This window comes from Equus quagga, chromosome 15, assembly GCF_021613505.1.
Source record: "Equus quagga isolate Etosha38 chromosome 15, UCLA_HA_Equagga_1.0, whole genome shotgun sequence".
Taxonomy (NCBI): domain Eukaryota; kingdom Metazoa; phylum Chordata; class Mammalia; order Perissodactyla; family Equidae; genus Equus; species Equus quagga.
Window position 1 is genome coordinate 66,899,695 of NC_060281.1, and position 18,296 is coordinate 66,917,990.

Sequence of the window (18,296 nt, forward strand, 5' to 3'; positions counted from 1 at the left end):
TTTGGTGAGGAAGATTGTCGCTGAGCTAACATCTGGGCCAGTCCTCCTCTATTTTGTATGTGGGATGCCACCAAAGCATGGCTGATGAGTGGTGTGTAGGTCTGTGCTCGGGATCTGAACCTGCGAACCCCAGGCCCCCACAAAGGAGCATGCGAACTTAAGCACTACGCCACAGGACTGGCCCCTAGCTTTTTATTTTTAAGTAAACTCTAGGGAGAAACTCTGAGACACTAACAGAATTAGAAACCAGTTACACTCCACCCCCTTGCCAGCATTATTCGCTTTCACAGCAACATCTTATCATTTTTTTTTCATTACCTGGTCTTATCTTATGAAGCATTTACCAGGCTGCTGTCTGTTGGCCTCCAGAATGTAGACCCCATGAGGCCAAGTCTTGTTGTTTGCTGCTGCTTTCTCAGGATCGACTACAGTGAATATCCACACAGCCTGCACATCCTGAGCTCAGCTTACGGTCGAATGGATCCTGTGGCCCCTTTCATTCTTGAAAAGACATCAGCCCGCTGCCAACATGCAGAAACTGCCACGGGGAGGTCTGTGCCTGGTCGCTGATCGTGGGGCTTCACCTTGTGACGTGAATACTTTTTCTTACATCAAAGAAGAGCTGAATCCCGAGAACCGAAGATGCTCCTTCATCTCGTAGTCCGTGCTGCCCACAGGCACCCTGGACAGCCCTCGGGCCTCAGAACACTCCCTCTCCTCGCCCAGCATAAAGTGGGTGCAGCGAGGCCCCGGGTCTGGGGCAGGGACAGAGGGGAGGGAGATGCTTGAAGGCCCTAGAGCTGGAACCCGGAGCTTTCCTGCCTCCACACCAGCCTGAAGGGGCTAGCAATGGCCGCTTTGTGGGTCTGTGTTCTCCACATGGAATAGTGCCGGGGGACAGTGTGATTCTGGGGGCTCCTGCCTCGACGGGTCACTTGGTGGGAGAGTTAAGACACTTTCCTCTGCTCAGTCCATCTCGTGTACTCGTCGGAGTTGGGAGCGGCCACTGGGGGAGAGGTCAGCCTGCTGGGATGGCTGGGTTCACGGCTTTCTCCCCAGATTTAAGAAGGGGTTTGAGAAGGTCTGATTTTAAGGTGAGAACTTCCCCAATCTGCTAATCCTGTCTTATGTTTCTGAAGTTTGTTTTCCTTTAGAATGAGCAACAATTGGGGGAATTAATTTCTTCAAGGATGTAACCATTGGACTTACTGGCTGACAACAGGTAAACTAAGGATTCGCTTCTTGCTCCGTTTTTTTCTTTTAATTTCTCATCTCCTAGTCAAACTCCAGTTTTATTTGCTACTTACTTCCAAGAAAAGTTTATGTTTTGGGTGCTTATAAGTGTAGTAAAGCTCATTCTAGAAAAAACTTTGAAAATACAGAAAATAAGAGAATGGAAGTTCCTCTAAACCGTCTCATGTCTTATCGACCTTTCAGTAAAGTTCCCAGTTTTCCACACTGCTTGGCAGAGTTGAGGTCAAATTGTACATTCCAGGGGATGCAAGATGACGCCATCACACGAGAACCTGCGCCCAGCAGTCAGGACTGCCGTCTCGGCCCCGTGCAGAAATGGGAGCCAATCAGTGACCTTTTGGATGAAGCCAGTTTGAATTCACTTACAGTCACTTGCAAACAAAAGGATTCTGGGTACGATATAAGTAGTCATTTCATTTTACCTTAAAGGCATTATGAAAATATAATAACCACAATAATAATATATTGCTTCAAAGAGGGCTCTCTTGTCCCTTGAAAAGTGTGGCCAAAATAATATCTCATATCCTTACAAAGATTTTACTTTACTAAGTATCTGAGTGTCTTATCTTCTTGAAATAGCTAGGACAGGAACCAGGCACCTATACCCTAGAACTGATGCTGATGTTTACGACACGGGTCCACAAACATTCTCTCCAAAGGGCCAAACAGAAAGTGTTTAGGGTTTATGAACCAAGAGGTAAAATTGAGCATATTAACAAGCTACTTATACAACCGTTTAAAATGTAGCTATTTGAAAATGCAAAAGACATTCTTGGCTTGCATGGTGTACAAACACAGGCAGCAGATAGATTTGGTCCATGGGCTATAGATTGTTGATGCCCATTCTAGGACAGGAAAAGTCAAGAGGAAACATTCTCCAACCTCAAAGCATTAACAAATCTTTGTGGTAGGTAATACGTCCTGTGGTGTACATCTGTTGTGTCTGACCAGCATCCATTCCCCACTCTGTCATTGGAAGCCAGATTTTCCCATCATGCACCATGCTCACCAGCTCTCAGTCTGATTCCACACCTGCTCTGGGGGGACATGTTCCTCAGGCCTGGCCAATCAGAGCATCACACCCTTTTGGCTTCAGTGATTGGCTTCAGGTTGGGCACATGACCCAAGCCAAGCCAATCAGTTCTAATCAGAGACAGTCCCAGAGATTTGATTGAGCAATTGGCAAGGAGGCTTTCCCTCTTCCTGTCAGAATGGTGCTGTGAAAATATCAGCATGGCACTGCCAGGGGCCACCCTGGGGACAGAGCCTCCTGCACAGTGACTCCAACCACAAGGCACACAGAGAAGAGAGAGGAAGAGAAACCACCTTCCACGATGACACCATTTGCACTCCTGGATCCTTGGTACTCAACATACGGTCTGCAGACCAGCAGCACTGGCATAACTCAGGAACTTTAAAAAATACCTAACCCAGACCTCCCAAATGAGAATCTGCACCTAAGAAACATCTTCCGGTGATCTGTATGCACATTAAAGTTTAAGAAACGCTTTTCTAGACTTTTTAAGCTACATGAGGCAAATTTAAACTGGGTTGGGTTTGTAGGCTTTATAACACAATGAGTTCTGATTGATCTATTTCCTGGAATCCATAAGGCAGTTCAGTCAAGTAGTATGTTTGCTTATAAGTTCTTATCAATGCAGGCTAACAACAGGAGCAGAAGAGCAACGACATTGTAAGTCAGACTGAGCGCATGGGTGCTACTCAACTTCTACCCTTGGTTGCCCAGTGGAATCACCCAGGGATCTTCTGAAAATCACTGGCACTCACTTTCCATCTCCAGCAATCTTTATTTAATTTGTGAGGAGTGGGGCCCAAATAACAATAATTTCTAAAACCCTCCTAGATGATTCAAATGTATGGCCAGGATTGAGAAATAGCTTTTAGTTCTTCCATAGCAGAGTTTGCTAAGCTTTCTCTGAAAAGGGCTGAGAGTAAATATTTTATTTTATTGTTGAGGAAGATTTGCCCTGGGCCAACATCTGTGGCCAATCTTTCTCCTTTTTCACTTGAGGAAGACTAGCCCTGAGCTAACATCTGTGCCAATCTTCCTCTATTTTGTATGTGAGACACCACCACAGCATGGTTGATGAGTGGTGTAGATCCATGCTCGGGATCTGAACCTACGAAGCCGGGCCACCAAGCAGAGCACGCAAACTTAACCACTACGCTGCAGAGCCACGGCCCCAGAGAGTAAATACTTTAAGCCTTGTGGACCATACAGTATCTACAGCAACTACTCAACTCCTCCTCTTTGGAGGGAAAGTGACCAGTTCATAAATGAGCGGGCATGGCTGTGTTCCGACTTTACTCGCAAAAACAAGATAGGCTGGTTTGGCCCCAGGGTCACAGTCTGCTGATCCTGGCTGTATGGAATGGCTTCGTTATTTGAATGGGGAATTTCAATCTCCTTGAACATCAGGTGCAAGGAGGGGCCATCTGTTGTGTCTGCTGCCCAGTGTCCCTTCATACCTTTTCTAGTGAATCCACCCTGAAGTGTCTTTTTGAAAACCTACCTCCTTTCCTCTCAAACTCATGTGGTTTGTGGGGTTGATGCACCTCTCAGTTTGGGTTTTTGCGGAGGCTAATACAAGCGAGACAAGGACTCCACTGAAAGTGGTTTATTGGGAGCTGCAGGCAACTTCAGTAAGGGAGTAGGGAAGTGAGACGGGGCGGGGAGCAGAGCAACCAAGGGTGCGTGATCCAGCAAGGGACCACTGTGCACTGGAGCTGAATCCCACAGGGGAGATTCAGGGTGCCACGTGGAACTCCTGCGTCAGAGTTAACCCAGAGGAGGGCCGAGGGAGCTGGAATGATTATATGCCGACTCCAGTGAGTCATTGGCTGGGAGTGCTTCTTGGATGGGGGTGTGCTAATTCCTTGGTGCTTCTGTCCTGCTGTGCAGGTGGGAAAGAGGGCTCTGAAAGTCAGACAAAATTCTCAGGCAAATATGTGCTGGTGCTTTGGGTGGAAGAGAGCAGGCGTGCCCTGAAGGGGTAAGGTGAGGGGATACGGGGGGCACTGACAGCATCTATTCCAGTCCACCCCAAGCTCTAGGGGAATGCCCTCCCTGCCACAGTGACTGCTGTGGCCCAATAAGAGTGGTGAGTGGCAATGACACCTTTGTCAGGGATTCTGGAAATGGGCCAAGTGCTCCTCCTGGGCTGGAAGCTTGAACCATTTGGCAGGAGCATTGGCTACCACGTTGCCATCATGAGTAGACTGAGAGTGCAGCCAGGAGAGAGAGCAAAATGGGTCCTGGTGGCAGAGTCTGAGTCCTGATCAGGTGAACATGGAAGGAACCAGGAAGAATCCTGGACTTTCAGTTACACAAGCCAGTGAATTCTCTTTGCCCTTAAACTAGTTTGGGTTGGGTTTTCTGTCACACGTACTCCAAAGAATCCTAATTGATACATTTTTTAACTTGTGTCAGTGAAGCCTGGTTATTCCAAAGCTGAACAGAAATTAATTGTAGAATGTCCATGCCAGGCTCCGTGTCTGTCGGGGAGAATTCTGGCAAAGACACATGAGAATACTCCTCACATGCCTCTGAAACTCCATGCTCTTTGCATCTCTTAGCAGGGGGTGCACAAGGATAGGAATGGCCCTGGAGAACAGTCTCAGGATATGGCCAATGTGGGTGAGTGCCCACAGAGTAAAGTTACAGACTAGCCTCTTATGCTTCCCTCTCTTCCCTGCCCACCCACAGCTCCACAGGGTCTAGAGTTCCTAACACAGGATTGATACACTGTATTTGTGTTGTGTTCTATCTGTGTCAATGATACGTTGACTGGTCATGTAGTGAGGCAGAGACTGTGGTGTTCATGCCCCTCTTCCTCTGTACCCGCGTTTCCCAGCCCTCATGAAATCTGATGGGCCATGGGACTCCTTCTGACCAACAGGATGTGTGTGGAAGTGTCACATGTCACTTCTAGGCCATTGCTGAGAAGAGACTGCATGTGACTCTCTGTCTGTTCCTCAGTCATGGTGACCAAGAAGGCCTCGTGTTCCTGATGTGACAGCTACAAGATGATGAGGTATCCATCAGTCTAGGTCCCTGAGGGACTGCATGGAACAGAGCCCCATCATTAAGCTGGGTAGTATAAGCAAGAGTAATTTACGTTGCACCAGGCACCTGAGATTTGTTTGTTTCAGCACATAGCATACTTATCCTGACTGATATACGTGGTGGCCTAAAGTTTCCATACAAAAAAGGAACAGAAAAAAAAAGAACTGGAATAGAATTAGAAAAGAAAAAGAAAGTAAATAATAATACATTTGGTATAGAGATATGGCAAATATCATGGAGCTGGAACAAAAGTAACTGAAATTGACAAAGGATGGATGAATGAAATGTAGCAACTTCCAAGGAGGAGGAAGATGAGAAACTTTTAAAGTAAACAGCCCATAAAACCATTGCAGCAAACATCCTGAGACGGACAGGAAGGATGCAACCAGACAGCTGAATACAGGCGCATCCCTGATCACACCGCTTACCATGGCTAAGGGAACAATGCCGACCAGGTCCTTCTGGCTGATGAAGATCTCAGACACGGTGATGTCTGTGGTTCCCTTCCGTGGGTATTCAACCTGCCAGGTGATGGGCTGAGTTCCTGAGAGGCTGCTGAAGCTGGCTATCTCGAAGTTCATCTGCACAACCTCCTTGAATAGACTGCTGCTTCTGGAAGGGAGCAAAAGAAAATAGCTTTAAGCTGACTGTTCAGTGGAAGGATCCTTCTCTTTGGCTCTCCTCCTCACAATTGTAACTAGACTATAAGGACAAAGAAAACACCTTTCAGGGAACTCACCTGGGACATGGCACCAGCTATAAGTTAGGGACCTGGGTAGCTGGGATGGAGCAGTGCCCGTAAGTTAAGGATCTGGGCAGCGTCTTCAGCTCTGAGCATTAACCAGTGTACGTATTGATGAGTGTTTTGGATTGGTTTTTACCAGCTCTTCAGACAATGAGTTAATAATCCACTTTGCTTCACCCTTGCAGTGTGAACCTGGATGACCTTTGAACTAAATGGACCCCCTTTAAGTTCAATTTCATAGATGTGGCAGATGGTGTAGGCAACTCACTTACCATCTTTCAACCCCTTTCTAGCTTATCCTCCTGTCCTCTAGAGGCTGACAAGCATAAGACAGCATTTCCAGACTCCCTTGCAGCAAGAGACAGGCTCAAAGCAGATTAGATGCCTCATTTGGGATTAGATGGAGAAATGGGTTATGAAGCAACAGCTGGGAAGGGAGTTAGGATTTCTGGGCAAACATCATGGTCCTGGTCTTTCTGGGGCGGCTGTGGTGGCGTTTCATGCGTGCAGACCCTCAGCTCACCATGCCAAGCGTCTACCAGTGACGCTTCCACTACAACAGTCCTCTGCAGGGCTGGTCATTTTTCTTGTCTGTATTTTATTCCTGGCTGCCTTATCCCTGGCCATGTAGTAAATAACTTCAGTTCAACGGCTCTCCTGGAGATTCTCTGAACTGCCTACCATCCTTTAATGAAACGTCTTCTGCTCAGAGGGACTAGTTAGCTAAAGGGACTCTGTTGTCTGCAACTAAGAATTCTGACCTAAATTTGAGGTGGGCCCAGACATATGTATTTTTAGCAAGCTTGCCCCACCTATTCCGTTTCTTTGGGAACTACTGACAGTCCAAACTTGTCCATTTTTTAGATGATGAAATTAAGGCCCAGAAAGGGAAATGGCTCACTCACAACCACACAGCTAGTTAGGGACAGAGTCAAGCACAGTGCAGCATCTCCCAATTCCTAGTCCTGTGCTCTGGACGGCGTTGTCCTCCAGACAGTTGGTGGTCAAGTGAGAAATCACACAACGAGTTTCTCTAGGACAGGGGTTGGCAAACTACACTGTGAGCCCAGCCCAGCCTGCTGCCTGTTTCTGTAAGCAGCTTCATCAGAACACAGCCTTGCCCACTTGTCTATGTTTCGTGTTACGAGAACATGGTTGAGTAATTGTGTCAGGTGATGGACAGCCTGCAGAGCCCACAGTACTTTTTATCTGGTCCTTTACAGAAGAAGTTTGCCAACACTTGTTTTAGGAGGTCAGAGAGGGGAAGTAGGAGGAGGTTTCTGGAGCTGTCGAATCAAAAGAATTGATCTTGGTGGAGACAAGAAGGAAGGACTTTCCAGGCATACGGCTGGGTTTGTAGGGTGGGCCAGGCTTCTGGCGAGACCTTGAAGCCAGGCTGAGGTGCTTCCAATACTTGTCTGTGTGCTAAACATTGCTGTAAGCGGTGGGTCAACAGTTAGCAATATCTCAGCTGGCACCCACCAGGAAAGCGACGGGTGAACTGAGGGGATTTTTCCACAGTACAGCAAGAAAGAAACACCAAAGATGCTTAACAACTGCATCCTAAGCCTGTGCTGGGACCACTGTGAAGAATGGTAGAGAAACCTTCCTTTTTGCTGGGGCGACAATCAGTTAAGGATGCACCCACTCAATTTTGGGGGCCTGCTCAACAGCCAGAACGCTAATTCCTCACCCCATCGCCCTCAGCCCTGCTCAGTGAGGGGCAGGAGGTAACAGGAAGGCCACTGTGCCAACCGAAGCTCTGGGACTCATGAATCTCCCTTACGTCCTCTGGGCTGGAAGAGGGGTCCAGAGAATTGCAATTTATGAGACGCTGGATATCCCTCTGTAGGGAAAATAAATCCGGAGTCTGGAACATCAAGCCATGGTCTGTGCAATCTCAGGAGTGAGTTATTTGCCTTGGAAAATGAGGGAGAAGTGTCTGGCGTCTGGAGTGTTTCCAAACTAAGAGGCGTTCTTGGTCCAGCTGCTAAGGCCTGCAGGGGTGTAAGCCCACTCAACTCAGCTTCTGCAGGTCCTGCCCGCATGCTCCAGCCCAGCCTCTCTCATCACTGGGTGACAGACACTCCTTCATTTCAGGGGGTTTAATCTTGTCCTCTTAGCATGAACACCAAGCCTTGGCATCTCCTGACATATAGGAGAGCTGGGTACTGGCTGAGCATGCTGGGGATGTCTAGTAGCTGCTTGGCTATTTGATGGACTCTATTCAACGAACAATTCACTTTCCTTAGTCCTGGATCCAGTTGTCCCAACACCCATCGTGGCCCAAAGGGATGCCTACACTGGAATAAGACTAGAGTCTGCAACGTGCCTTCAACCTATGCCATCTTCATTCTCTCACAAAATTCTTTTTTGAGCATCACAACTGCTCACATCACCTCTCTGAGACTCAGCTTCATGGTCTAGAAGATTGAAATAATGCATTCCCATTGTCCAGGGAGGAGCTGGCATGCAGAAGGGGCCAGGGTAACTTCTCTTCCTCAAGCTGTGTCCTCCGCCATTGCAATTATGCTAAAGAAGGGCATTAAGGACGGTGGAATGCCGGACGGACAAGAGAAAAGAGAAGCGGAGTTTTTCTTTCTGGCTTTGAAAGATATTATGTTATCTGATTTTGTGAGTAATGGGGTTACCTTCTAGGATATTCTGCTCCAGTTCACATAAGAATAAAGACAACAAGCTCTTGTGTATAAAATGTTCCCTATGTACCAGGCACTGGACCAGGTTCCATGCATATATTACTCCAAATCCCAATAAAAACCTTCATGGTGGTAATTATGGTTCCCATTTTACACAAGTGCCAGAACAGAGACTTTTCCATATTTCTGTGTCTAGGGAGTGTGTTTGCATCTACTTGGCCTTCACCGGTGGATAGAAGGCAGTGACTGGGCCAGTGTCCACTTGAATCATGCCACAGCCCCCACTTAGATCCCCCCCACTTGTGAACCAGTGAAACTTAATCTTGGTTTCAGAATAAAAATTTCACAGTTTGAGGAAAACTCTCCACAGAGCTGTGCAGAATTCTTGGTCAGAGTGACATCAGGGCGAGCGCTGGGTGTGCTGGGGGCACGTGCCTGTTCCGAACCTTGACCTCCACTTGCAGGGAGCTAGAGACCTCAGAGGAAGGGAAGAAGCTGCTCTGTGTCCACAGGGACCCTGGGAATGTGTGTGAGAGAACAGGCCAGACACGTGTAACCCAACAGAGAGATGTGCCCTGGGGAGGCCTCGGAATGAAACATTCTGACTCAAGACCAGGAATTCCTCTGGGAAGACACAGAATCGACTTCCTATTTGTTTACTTCTAGGCAGCCATGCCACTTCCTGCTCTGCCTCATTCTCACATGGCCTTTAATTTTTGTCTCCAAAAACTGCATAATGTGATATACCCAAATTAAAGTAAATTAAACCATATTTTGAAACCTCAGACTTTTGTGGAGATGAGGGGAGAAGGCCATATGGCACCAGGGGTCCCTCTCTGTTCATCTAAATGGGTACATCACCACTTCGCTCCTGCCAATGGCTGCCATACGGGAAGGCAGGCCGGTGAGGCTGCATGGTGACAGGTTTTTCTAGAGAAGCTGGGAATCTGGAGTTTTTCTATAAAATCCCTGGGTTTTTAAACATAAGGACCTGACCCTTTTAGCCATGATGCTGGCTCGCTGGCTGCTGTCTCTGGCTTAGGGAGAGGGCACGCTGTGCTCTGAAGGTGGCGTTTTGTAGAAGTGCTGTGATCTGAGGTGGAAGACGCCTGCCCTGAAGGCAGTGCAGGGTGCTGACTTTCACACTGTGGTTCCCAGGACCCTTAGCATAACAAGGGGGTGTGACAGTGGTGGCCATGGGCTGGAGCTGGTCCTCAATACCACTCCTTGTCCCCATATTACTCCAGTTGCAACAAAAGCAGCCCAAGTCTCATATGTTGTAAAGATCGGGTCTCTAAGAAGTATTTTATTCAAAGAATGAAAAAAAAAGGGAAAGGATGAAATGAGAGAAGGAGGTGGGAAGGAAATGAGAGAGGGAAGAAGGGAGGAGGAAACTTAGGGGTTAGAACCAAGACTATAAGCCATGGCTCTTTAAAGTGAACACAGCAGGAGTTATGATTCATGCTGTGGGTTCCCGAACAGACTACCTGGCTTCACCAGGTACTGGCTGGGTAACTGGGTATCTCTGCCTCTTTCCCCCTATTTTCAAAATGAGCATGCTAATCCTTCCAATTTCATAGGGTTGATATGAGGATTAAATAAATGAGTAAGTCTCATGCACTCAGAACAGAGCTTGGGGCTAGCAAACATCAATAAATGTTAGCTGTTCCTGTTTCTAGGAGCACTTAATGCTATACTTATTATCAGTGACTTTAGGTTTGGCTGCCTAAAGCCACCATCAAAACATGCCCTTTCAGGGCTAGTCCAGGAGTCCTGAGAACAAGTCACTAGAGATGCTGATGCTCTGCCGTTCATTGCAAACTGGGATCCATTCAGATTGGTACACAGTGCATTTACTCGATCAAGAGATCCTGTCTGTCTCCATCAGACATGACACCATGGTATCATACATTATGCTGGTAGATGGGGACTGAGAAATGAAGAAATCTGTCCGCAATTCTGCCTGTGGTCAGTGCCCTTCTACTGTCTCTGAGCCAGCTGAAATCTTTGCTGAGACTTTGCCTTGAAGGGACCAAGGGCCCCCCCATGCCAGCCTATATGGGACTTGTGATATTGTTGGAGTAATAAAGAGAGGAATTTAAACATTTAAGTGACTCCAGAGAGCGCCCAAGAACCACCACTTGCTAAATCAATAGTGTAGATTTATTGCCGTAACCCTTGAAAGAAATTTTCAAAATTGGCTTTAAAAAAGCTCTTACTCAAAAGCAAATAAATTCCCCCAGTAGTCACAATAAAGTTTGGACCAGTGGAAACCCAATTTACCAAACCTCTTAGCTATTGAACTCTATCTTGTAAGAAAATGGAGTCTGAGAGTGTGTTAAGAAGCCAAAAGGGCTTTACCTCCCCACGATGGTGGGTAAGGGATTTCAGCTCCAAAGTCATCAGCCACTGTTGACAGCTTAATGCCTGCAGAAAGAGATGAGACTAACAAAATGAAGAAATCAACCTCGTAATAGGGAATCTGCTCCAGGAGAACAGAATCATTTGGCCCAGGCTTTGTTTTATTCATTCTATTTCATGTGTATTTCATGAAGGCAAAGGACACATACTTCCCCTCTGGGAAGGCTTTGTTAGATAGTCCCATTGACCCCAACGTCAACACTAATGCCCTGCTGATCCCTCAGAGCTCTCCACGGTGCTGAAGCATATCAGTTTGAGCTGTAAGTTGCAAGCAACCGAAAACACTTTGCACTGATTAACAAAGAAAAGGGAATTTAACACATGCCTCAAAATCACTAGGAAGCCCAGAGAAAAAGACGTGGAAAGTAGGTGAGAGCAAAGGAAAGCTACAAACGAGAACCTCGGACAAAACCAGTTCTGGACCAGACATCACTGCTGATTCCAAAACTAATTTTCTCCTGTCCTTGATCCTTTGCATCACTAATCCCACATTCAAAGAGCTGAGTGGGGATATCTGATTGGCTGAGCTGAGCTAATACATCCTAATCCAGTACGTCTGGGCAGTGAGCAAGACCTAGTTTGTCACTGAGGGAGGGACCTCTTTGATCCCTGCTTTCCCAGACCCCAGGACAGAATTCAGGATGTGGGATCGTGGTGAAGGGCAGAGGGAGGAGAAAAGTCATGGAAGGTTGCCTTGTTTCCAGGCACACTTGGATTAGATTATGAGTTTGGACGTCATATAATTTTCTTTCTTCTATCTCAGTCCCCAAAGCCTAAAAATTTATAGGAGCAGGTAAATGTGCAAGGATGTGGAAAGACAGTACTTTACTGAAAATCATATTGATGCCAATGACATTGCTTCAAAGGAGAATTGTAACCCTATGGAAGTAACCTGATCCTTTCCCTCCTATAAAGCAGGAGCTCCCAACCTTGGCTGAATGTTATGGTCACTTGGGGAGAGTAAAAGAAAAACTATTGATACCTGGGTCTACCCTGGACCAACAGAATCAGAATCTCAAGAGGTGCCAGTCAGACCTTAGTATTTTTAAAGCTCAGGTGATTTTAATGTGTTGCCAAGGTTAAGGATTACTGCTACACACAAAAGTGTTCTTTCTCTGTGGTCACCAAGCATTTTGCTTCTAAATTATTATTATTTTTTGCTTCCTGGTGTCTACGCAGCAATTGTATTGGGTAGGTGTTACAAGCAAGCTTTCTGAAATCAGATATACTTGGGTTTGAATTCTGAATTTGCTATTTAGTTGGGGAGGTTATCTTGGGCAAGTCACTTAACCCATTAGTTCTCAACTTTGGTGACAATCTGGAATTATTTGGTGGAGGAACTTTAAAAAATTCTGATGTCTGGGTCCCATCCAAGGGATCTTACTTGGTCTGGAGTAGGACCTAGACATTGGGATGCTTAAGGACTCCCCCCAGGTGATTCTAATATGCAGCAAAGTTTAAGAACCACTAACTTTACCTGTAGAAGAATTGGTTTCTTGCTCTATGATAAGCCAACTTCGTGAGGCTGTTGCAAGGATAAATGGTATAATGCGTATGCGGAGCTTACTGCATACCATAGTAACTATCCATCAAGTGGGTAGCTCTTACTATTGCTACAATTATTTCTCCTGTTCAATAACCTCGCAGGAATTGCATACCTTTGTCTTCCTAAGGCCATGTGTCCTGGGATTTGCTGACACAGCAGGTGAGGAAAAACAAGATCTTACTCAAGCTCCCCAGGTCCTGACTTAAGTGTCCTTCCTAGGCATTGAGTTTGCAACCAGCTCTACCTCTGAATTTGGCTAGACCAGGTCCTGTTGCTTATTTTCCTTGCTTCAGCCTGGTTGGGTGAGTGTGAGCACATATTTTGGAGTCAAAGCCCTGGAGATAAATCCCTCACTTACCCTTGGGACATTACTCATGTTACTCATGCTCCCAAAAGCTCAGTTTCCTCATCTCTGAAATGGGGATATACATTCTGGTCTTGCAGGGTGTTGTGCATATTTAGGGAGAGAAACGTGCCTGCTTAACACACTTTAAGAGCCTGGTGCACGGCTCTGTCCTTGCTGACAGCTAATCCAATTAATAAAAGAGGCTGGGGGTGGTGGGGGGTACACAGGTAAGCTGAACAAAACCGTGGACCACATGGAGCTCCTGATAGGTGGGGAGAAAGAGCAGGGAGCTTCCAGGTCTTCTAGACCCCTCCTGTATGAAAGCCCCTGACAACGGCTCCAGGGGTCCCTCAGCCACACAGTTGAGGATGCAGCGGTGGTCATGCATTCCTGCTGGCTTTTATTTTCCATGCAGGCTGCAATTTCCTGAAGCGGAGCCTGTGGCTTACTCAGACCTAACATACCCAGAGTCTATGATACATTAATTCTCAAGCAGCTGAAATGTTGGCTACATCAGGTCATACTTTAGGAAGTGCAGCTGCCAAGGGGGCCTCAGAGGTCCAGGTGGAAGAAGCCTGGCCCCATGCAATACTCAGCAGGCTCTTGGGGCCCTGCAGCCACCATGGTGGGCTTCCCGGTGCTGCCACGATGGTCTCTACACCATGGGGTAGGTACTGAGTCCATCCTTTCAGATCCGATTGGGCCATGAAGATGCCCAGATGCAAGATCATGTGGAGAGAGAGAGGCCCAGCCATCCTGGCTCCAAGCCATTCTATTAGATAAATATAGCTCTATAAGAAGGCCTGGAAAAAACCAACGGAGGAATTGCCTAGAAAATTCCTATTCATCATGAGAAGTAATAGTTGTTTGAGGACAGCAATGTCACACAGCAATAGAGAACTGCTGAAGGCTCTGATTAATACAGTCCTTTCACTTGGTTCCTAAATGACCCTACAGCCTCCTCTGCACTTTGCCAGCGGGATATGGCAGAGGTAGAATGGAATTAGCTTGAGATCAGAGGCAGGAAGGGCCTGAGGAGGAGGCCATCCCACTGCCCAGCCTCCTAAGGCCCTGAGTGGAACGGGAGAGCAGTGGAATTTTCACCTGGTTTCAGGGAAGGTACTGAAGTTGGCCAAGAGAGAGAAGTGAGGCAGACCCTGGCCTGGGCCCAGTCTCCTGCACATGGGCATGTCTGGAGCAGCAAAGATGTCATGCACGGTGCACTCAGAGACCAGGTAGAAACATGGAAACCTCATGAATGTCAGCATTGAACGATGGCCATGACCAAGCAGAAGACGGCATCCCTGTGGATGAAGGCACAAGAGAGAAGATCTGAAGACCTAAGGTTTCCCCCACAGTCTAGTGCCATCCTGACTCTTCCCACTTGGGTCAATATTGAGGAAAATCAGGCAGAGCTCCACGTTTAAACTTGAAACGCCTTAGAAAACTTGGAATCAACCTGATTAACTTTTCTGCTACCAGGCAGACATCAAGAGCAACGACAGATAAAGGGACAGAGTGGTGCATATTGTTTGCACTCTGGAGTTTGAAGATTGGAGATACACCCAGGACATTTGTTAGCGGACGTTGAATGTGGCGTAACAAATGCTTATTGAGCAACTCTTCTGAGCCTGGCCTGGGGTTAGCAACGCTTTCATCTCCCAATTCCTGATAATCTGAGGTGCCTCCCCCACTCCTCTACCATTTTCTCCCCACTTTATCCCACTCTGGCCTCGTTGGTGTCATCAGCCACCAAGCTTCTGTCTACCTCAGGGCCACTGAATTTGCTTTTCCCCAGACATTCCCACAGCTCACCCATCCCTGCACTCAATGTTCCCCACGGCTCACTCATCCCCTTTATCTATATCCCCATGCGACACCTTATACATTTATATGCATTTGGTCATTCACCATCTGCATCTTCTTTCTCAACTGTAAGCCCCATGAGCAAGAACATCATATTGTTTCCATCACAGCGCTGACCCATAGGAGATGCTCAATAAATATTTGTTGAATGAATAATGAATGAGCGATGGCTCCAGGGGCTGAGTTCCCTGATAGTCACACTTTCCTTTCCCTCCACTTGTCAGGTTAATATTAATTTCCACTCAAGGAGGGAGGTGGAGTCTCCGCTCAGTCGGAGAGGAGGGCAGAAGCATCCTTTGAAGCTATCAGCCTTTCCAGAAGCGTTGAACTCATTCCAAGAGAAAAGCGAAAAGCAGAACCCGTTGGAGACCTTCCAGGAAAGACATGCTCCAAGGTCCACTCCTAAAACTTCGCGTTTTCCAAATATCACAGAAGACAGGAATTGGATCTGCTCCAAAGCTTGCCATTGAATTTTATGCCTGCTGAGCTCCACTAAATACGTAATGAAGAGGCTGAATTAACTATGCAGAAGTATAATTTACAGTTAATGTTTGTAATTGATGAGTCGAGGGTCTCTGTGGCAGCATGAACTGCTAAGACTAAAAGGACCAGAGGGGATAAAGGGAAATTGTACTTTTGAAATAGAAGGCCTGCTCTGCTCAGCATCCGACCCATTTGGCCATTCAGCCATCCATCAAGCACTGACCAAGCAACTGATTGGCGCCAGGCACTGCGGTTCGATACTAGAGACACAAGGGAATGCACTGCAGTCACCGCCACCAGGAGTTCCCACAGAACTGCTGTCAGTTCCCCATTGACTTCGCTAAAGACACAGAGAGGAGAGTGACAGCGCGAATGCAGATGTGGCCTATCTAGGGGCTATTTCCTCCCCTCCCTGGGTCCTTCCTCAGCATCCTGCTGCAGTGGTGTTTTCCAAGCAGGCGGGGCTCCACCCGAGTTGGGAAGGCAGTCTGATTCTTGCTCCACCACGTCTCATCGTAACTGGGGGCCCATAGCATCCTCATTCTGGAAGAATTGTTACTGACCATCTCTGCTCTTCTATGTAATGTCTTCAACCCCAGCTGTATGATAGAATAACCTGGTGAGCTTTTAAAAAACACCAGTGCTTTTTAAAAAACATCTTCCTCTCGTCCCTACGGATTCAACTGTCTGGGGTGGGCCTGGATATCATTTTCGTGTGTGTGATAAAGCTTCCTAGGGTATCCCCAGGTGCAGCCAGGGTTCAGAATAACTGTTTGCTTGTTTTTTGTTTTTCTAAGGGAATAGTTTCAAATGTGGAGACTGTATTCTTGTTGCAAACTCAGCAGCAGCAAGACGACAGTCTCATCCAGAGCACCAATGCAGAGGCAACCCTGAGTGTCCCGGTGCACTGTCCCTGCCCCGCCGTCTCCCAGTGCAAACCCCATCCGCCGGACCCGAGAAGGACTCAGTTTGCTGGAGGCTGCTACGCTGTGGTCGTCAGTCAGGAAACCGAGCCCATGCCAGGTAGTTCTGTAGAGCAGATTTCATTCTAGTTGTAGAGGCGTTGGAGGGGAAGAAAGGACCAACAGGGGATGACGAGTTACCTAGAAATTATCAACCAGAGGAAGATGCTCTTACCTCCAGGACCAAGGGACAAATGGTGGGGGTGGTGATCCCAGGAGCTAGGTCATTGGTGAGGGCTGCAGCCACCTCAAGAGCTGCCCAGAGGAGCTGGGGCCACTGAGAAGAAGGACCCACTGCCTGAGACACCACTGGAAGCAGAGAGGGCAACAAATGCCCTGACTTCTTTCCTCCATCTCTCACCAGGGCCTCCCACAGGCTAAACACAGCCATAATGCAGTTGGCGAGGGATTCTGGATAGTGGAGCTTGGAGGGGTCACAGGGTGAGGGACGGCAGGGAACGGATTTGAGATCAAACATGCAAACAGCCGGCACACACTCCCACCACCACTCCTGCATGTAGCACCACATTCACCGGGGAAGCTGCAGACTAGTCGGCTTTGCTGATGAGAACATGGTGTAAATGACCATCAACAGACATTTAGTGAGCACCTAGTTATTGTAAGCCAGGTGCTGGGCTACGTGATGCTGAGCGAGAAAGATGAGGTCCTTCCCTGGAGACTGGTTCTACTGTAGGATCGGAGAGGTAAACAGTGACAGCAAGAGGTAGTGCGGGCTGTGACATGAAGACAGTCAATGCAATTCCTGAGATCAGGACACTAAACCTAGAGAGTTAGAGGAGACTCCCTTGAAACAGTGCCTGTGAGCTGAGAGCCCTGAGCAAGGAGTGGGAGTAAGTCAGGGGAAAGGAGGCGAGGGGTGTTCTAGGAAGGGGGGACACCATGGGCAGAGATCCTTTGGGGAACTGGAAGATGGGTGGGCTGGAGTGCAATGAACACAGTTATACACACACATTCTAACATCTGGGGCCACAAGCTCGAGGTAGGGGCGGCAGGGCGGGGCCAGCACTGTGGCACCTCTTGGTGGTGGAGGTGGTGGTGGTCTTTCACACTCATTCCTCTTTGTTTTGTTTTTATTTTGTTTTGCTGAGGAAGATACGCCCTGAGCTAACACCTGTTCCCAATCTTGCTTGTTTTGCTTGAGGAAGACTCACTCGAAGCTAACATCTGTGCCAATCTTCCTCTGTTTTGTATGTGGGTCACCACCATAGCATGGCCACCAACAAGTGGTGTAGGTCTGTGCCCAGGAACTGAACCTGGGCTGCCAAAGTGGAGCATGCCAAACTTAACCACTAGGCCACTGGAGCTGGGCCACCTCTAACGTTTTTTAAAATGTAGTCTTAATAACTGTCAGGTCAACACTTTATCTTTAAAAAACCCCCAAACAAGGAAGGCATCATGTTGAGTGGATGTGTGTGGGGGAGCAGCTGTTCTCCTTGGCTCAGCCCCTGGCTGGGCTTCCAAGAAAATCTGAGAAAGATTGCTGGGAACTGAGACTGCATGGCAGGCGGGGCAAGACCCAGTATGAAAGATTTGGAGCACTATTGGATTAAGCAGGAGAGTAACAGCAAGAATTGATCCATGCCTCCGGCCTCAGTGTGCAGACCGCCTTGGGAGGAGCCGTGAGGGGGCCGAATGCACGCCATCAGAGAAGAATAAGGGCGGCTTGGATCGGAGGCAGCATGGAGAGGGGGCCGGCAGTCAGAGAGAGAGAACTCCATTAGTACCTGCGATGGAGCGGATGCGGGAGACGAGGGAGAGAAGGGTCAACGTGACTCAGCGTTAGTGGCTTCTTCCTTCACTTTCTTCTTTGGCCACTTAGCGTGTGGGTTAGGAAGAAGATGTTCTGCTTGATATTAAGGGCTCCTAGTTCTTAAAACAGGCTTTATTGCTTAAATTTCATCCATGGGT

At 47.7% G+C, this 18,296-nt stretch overlaps 1 protein-coding gene across 1 annotated transcript in view; it reads right to left on the bottom strand.

The window, feature by feature from the left end:
* Positions 1-18,296, bottom strand: part of TMEM132C (transmembrane protein 132C) — a 359,277-nt gene that overhangs the window by 75,755 nt on the left and 265,226 nt on the right. The window contains exon 4 of the mRNA XM_046638721.1: positions 5,770-5,953. Coding sequence (XP_046494677.1) covers positions 5,770-5,953 — 184 coding nt within the window. The remainder of the gene's footprint in view (positions 1-5,769; positions 5,954-18,296) is intronic.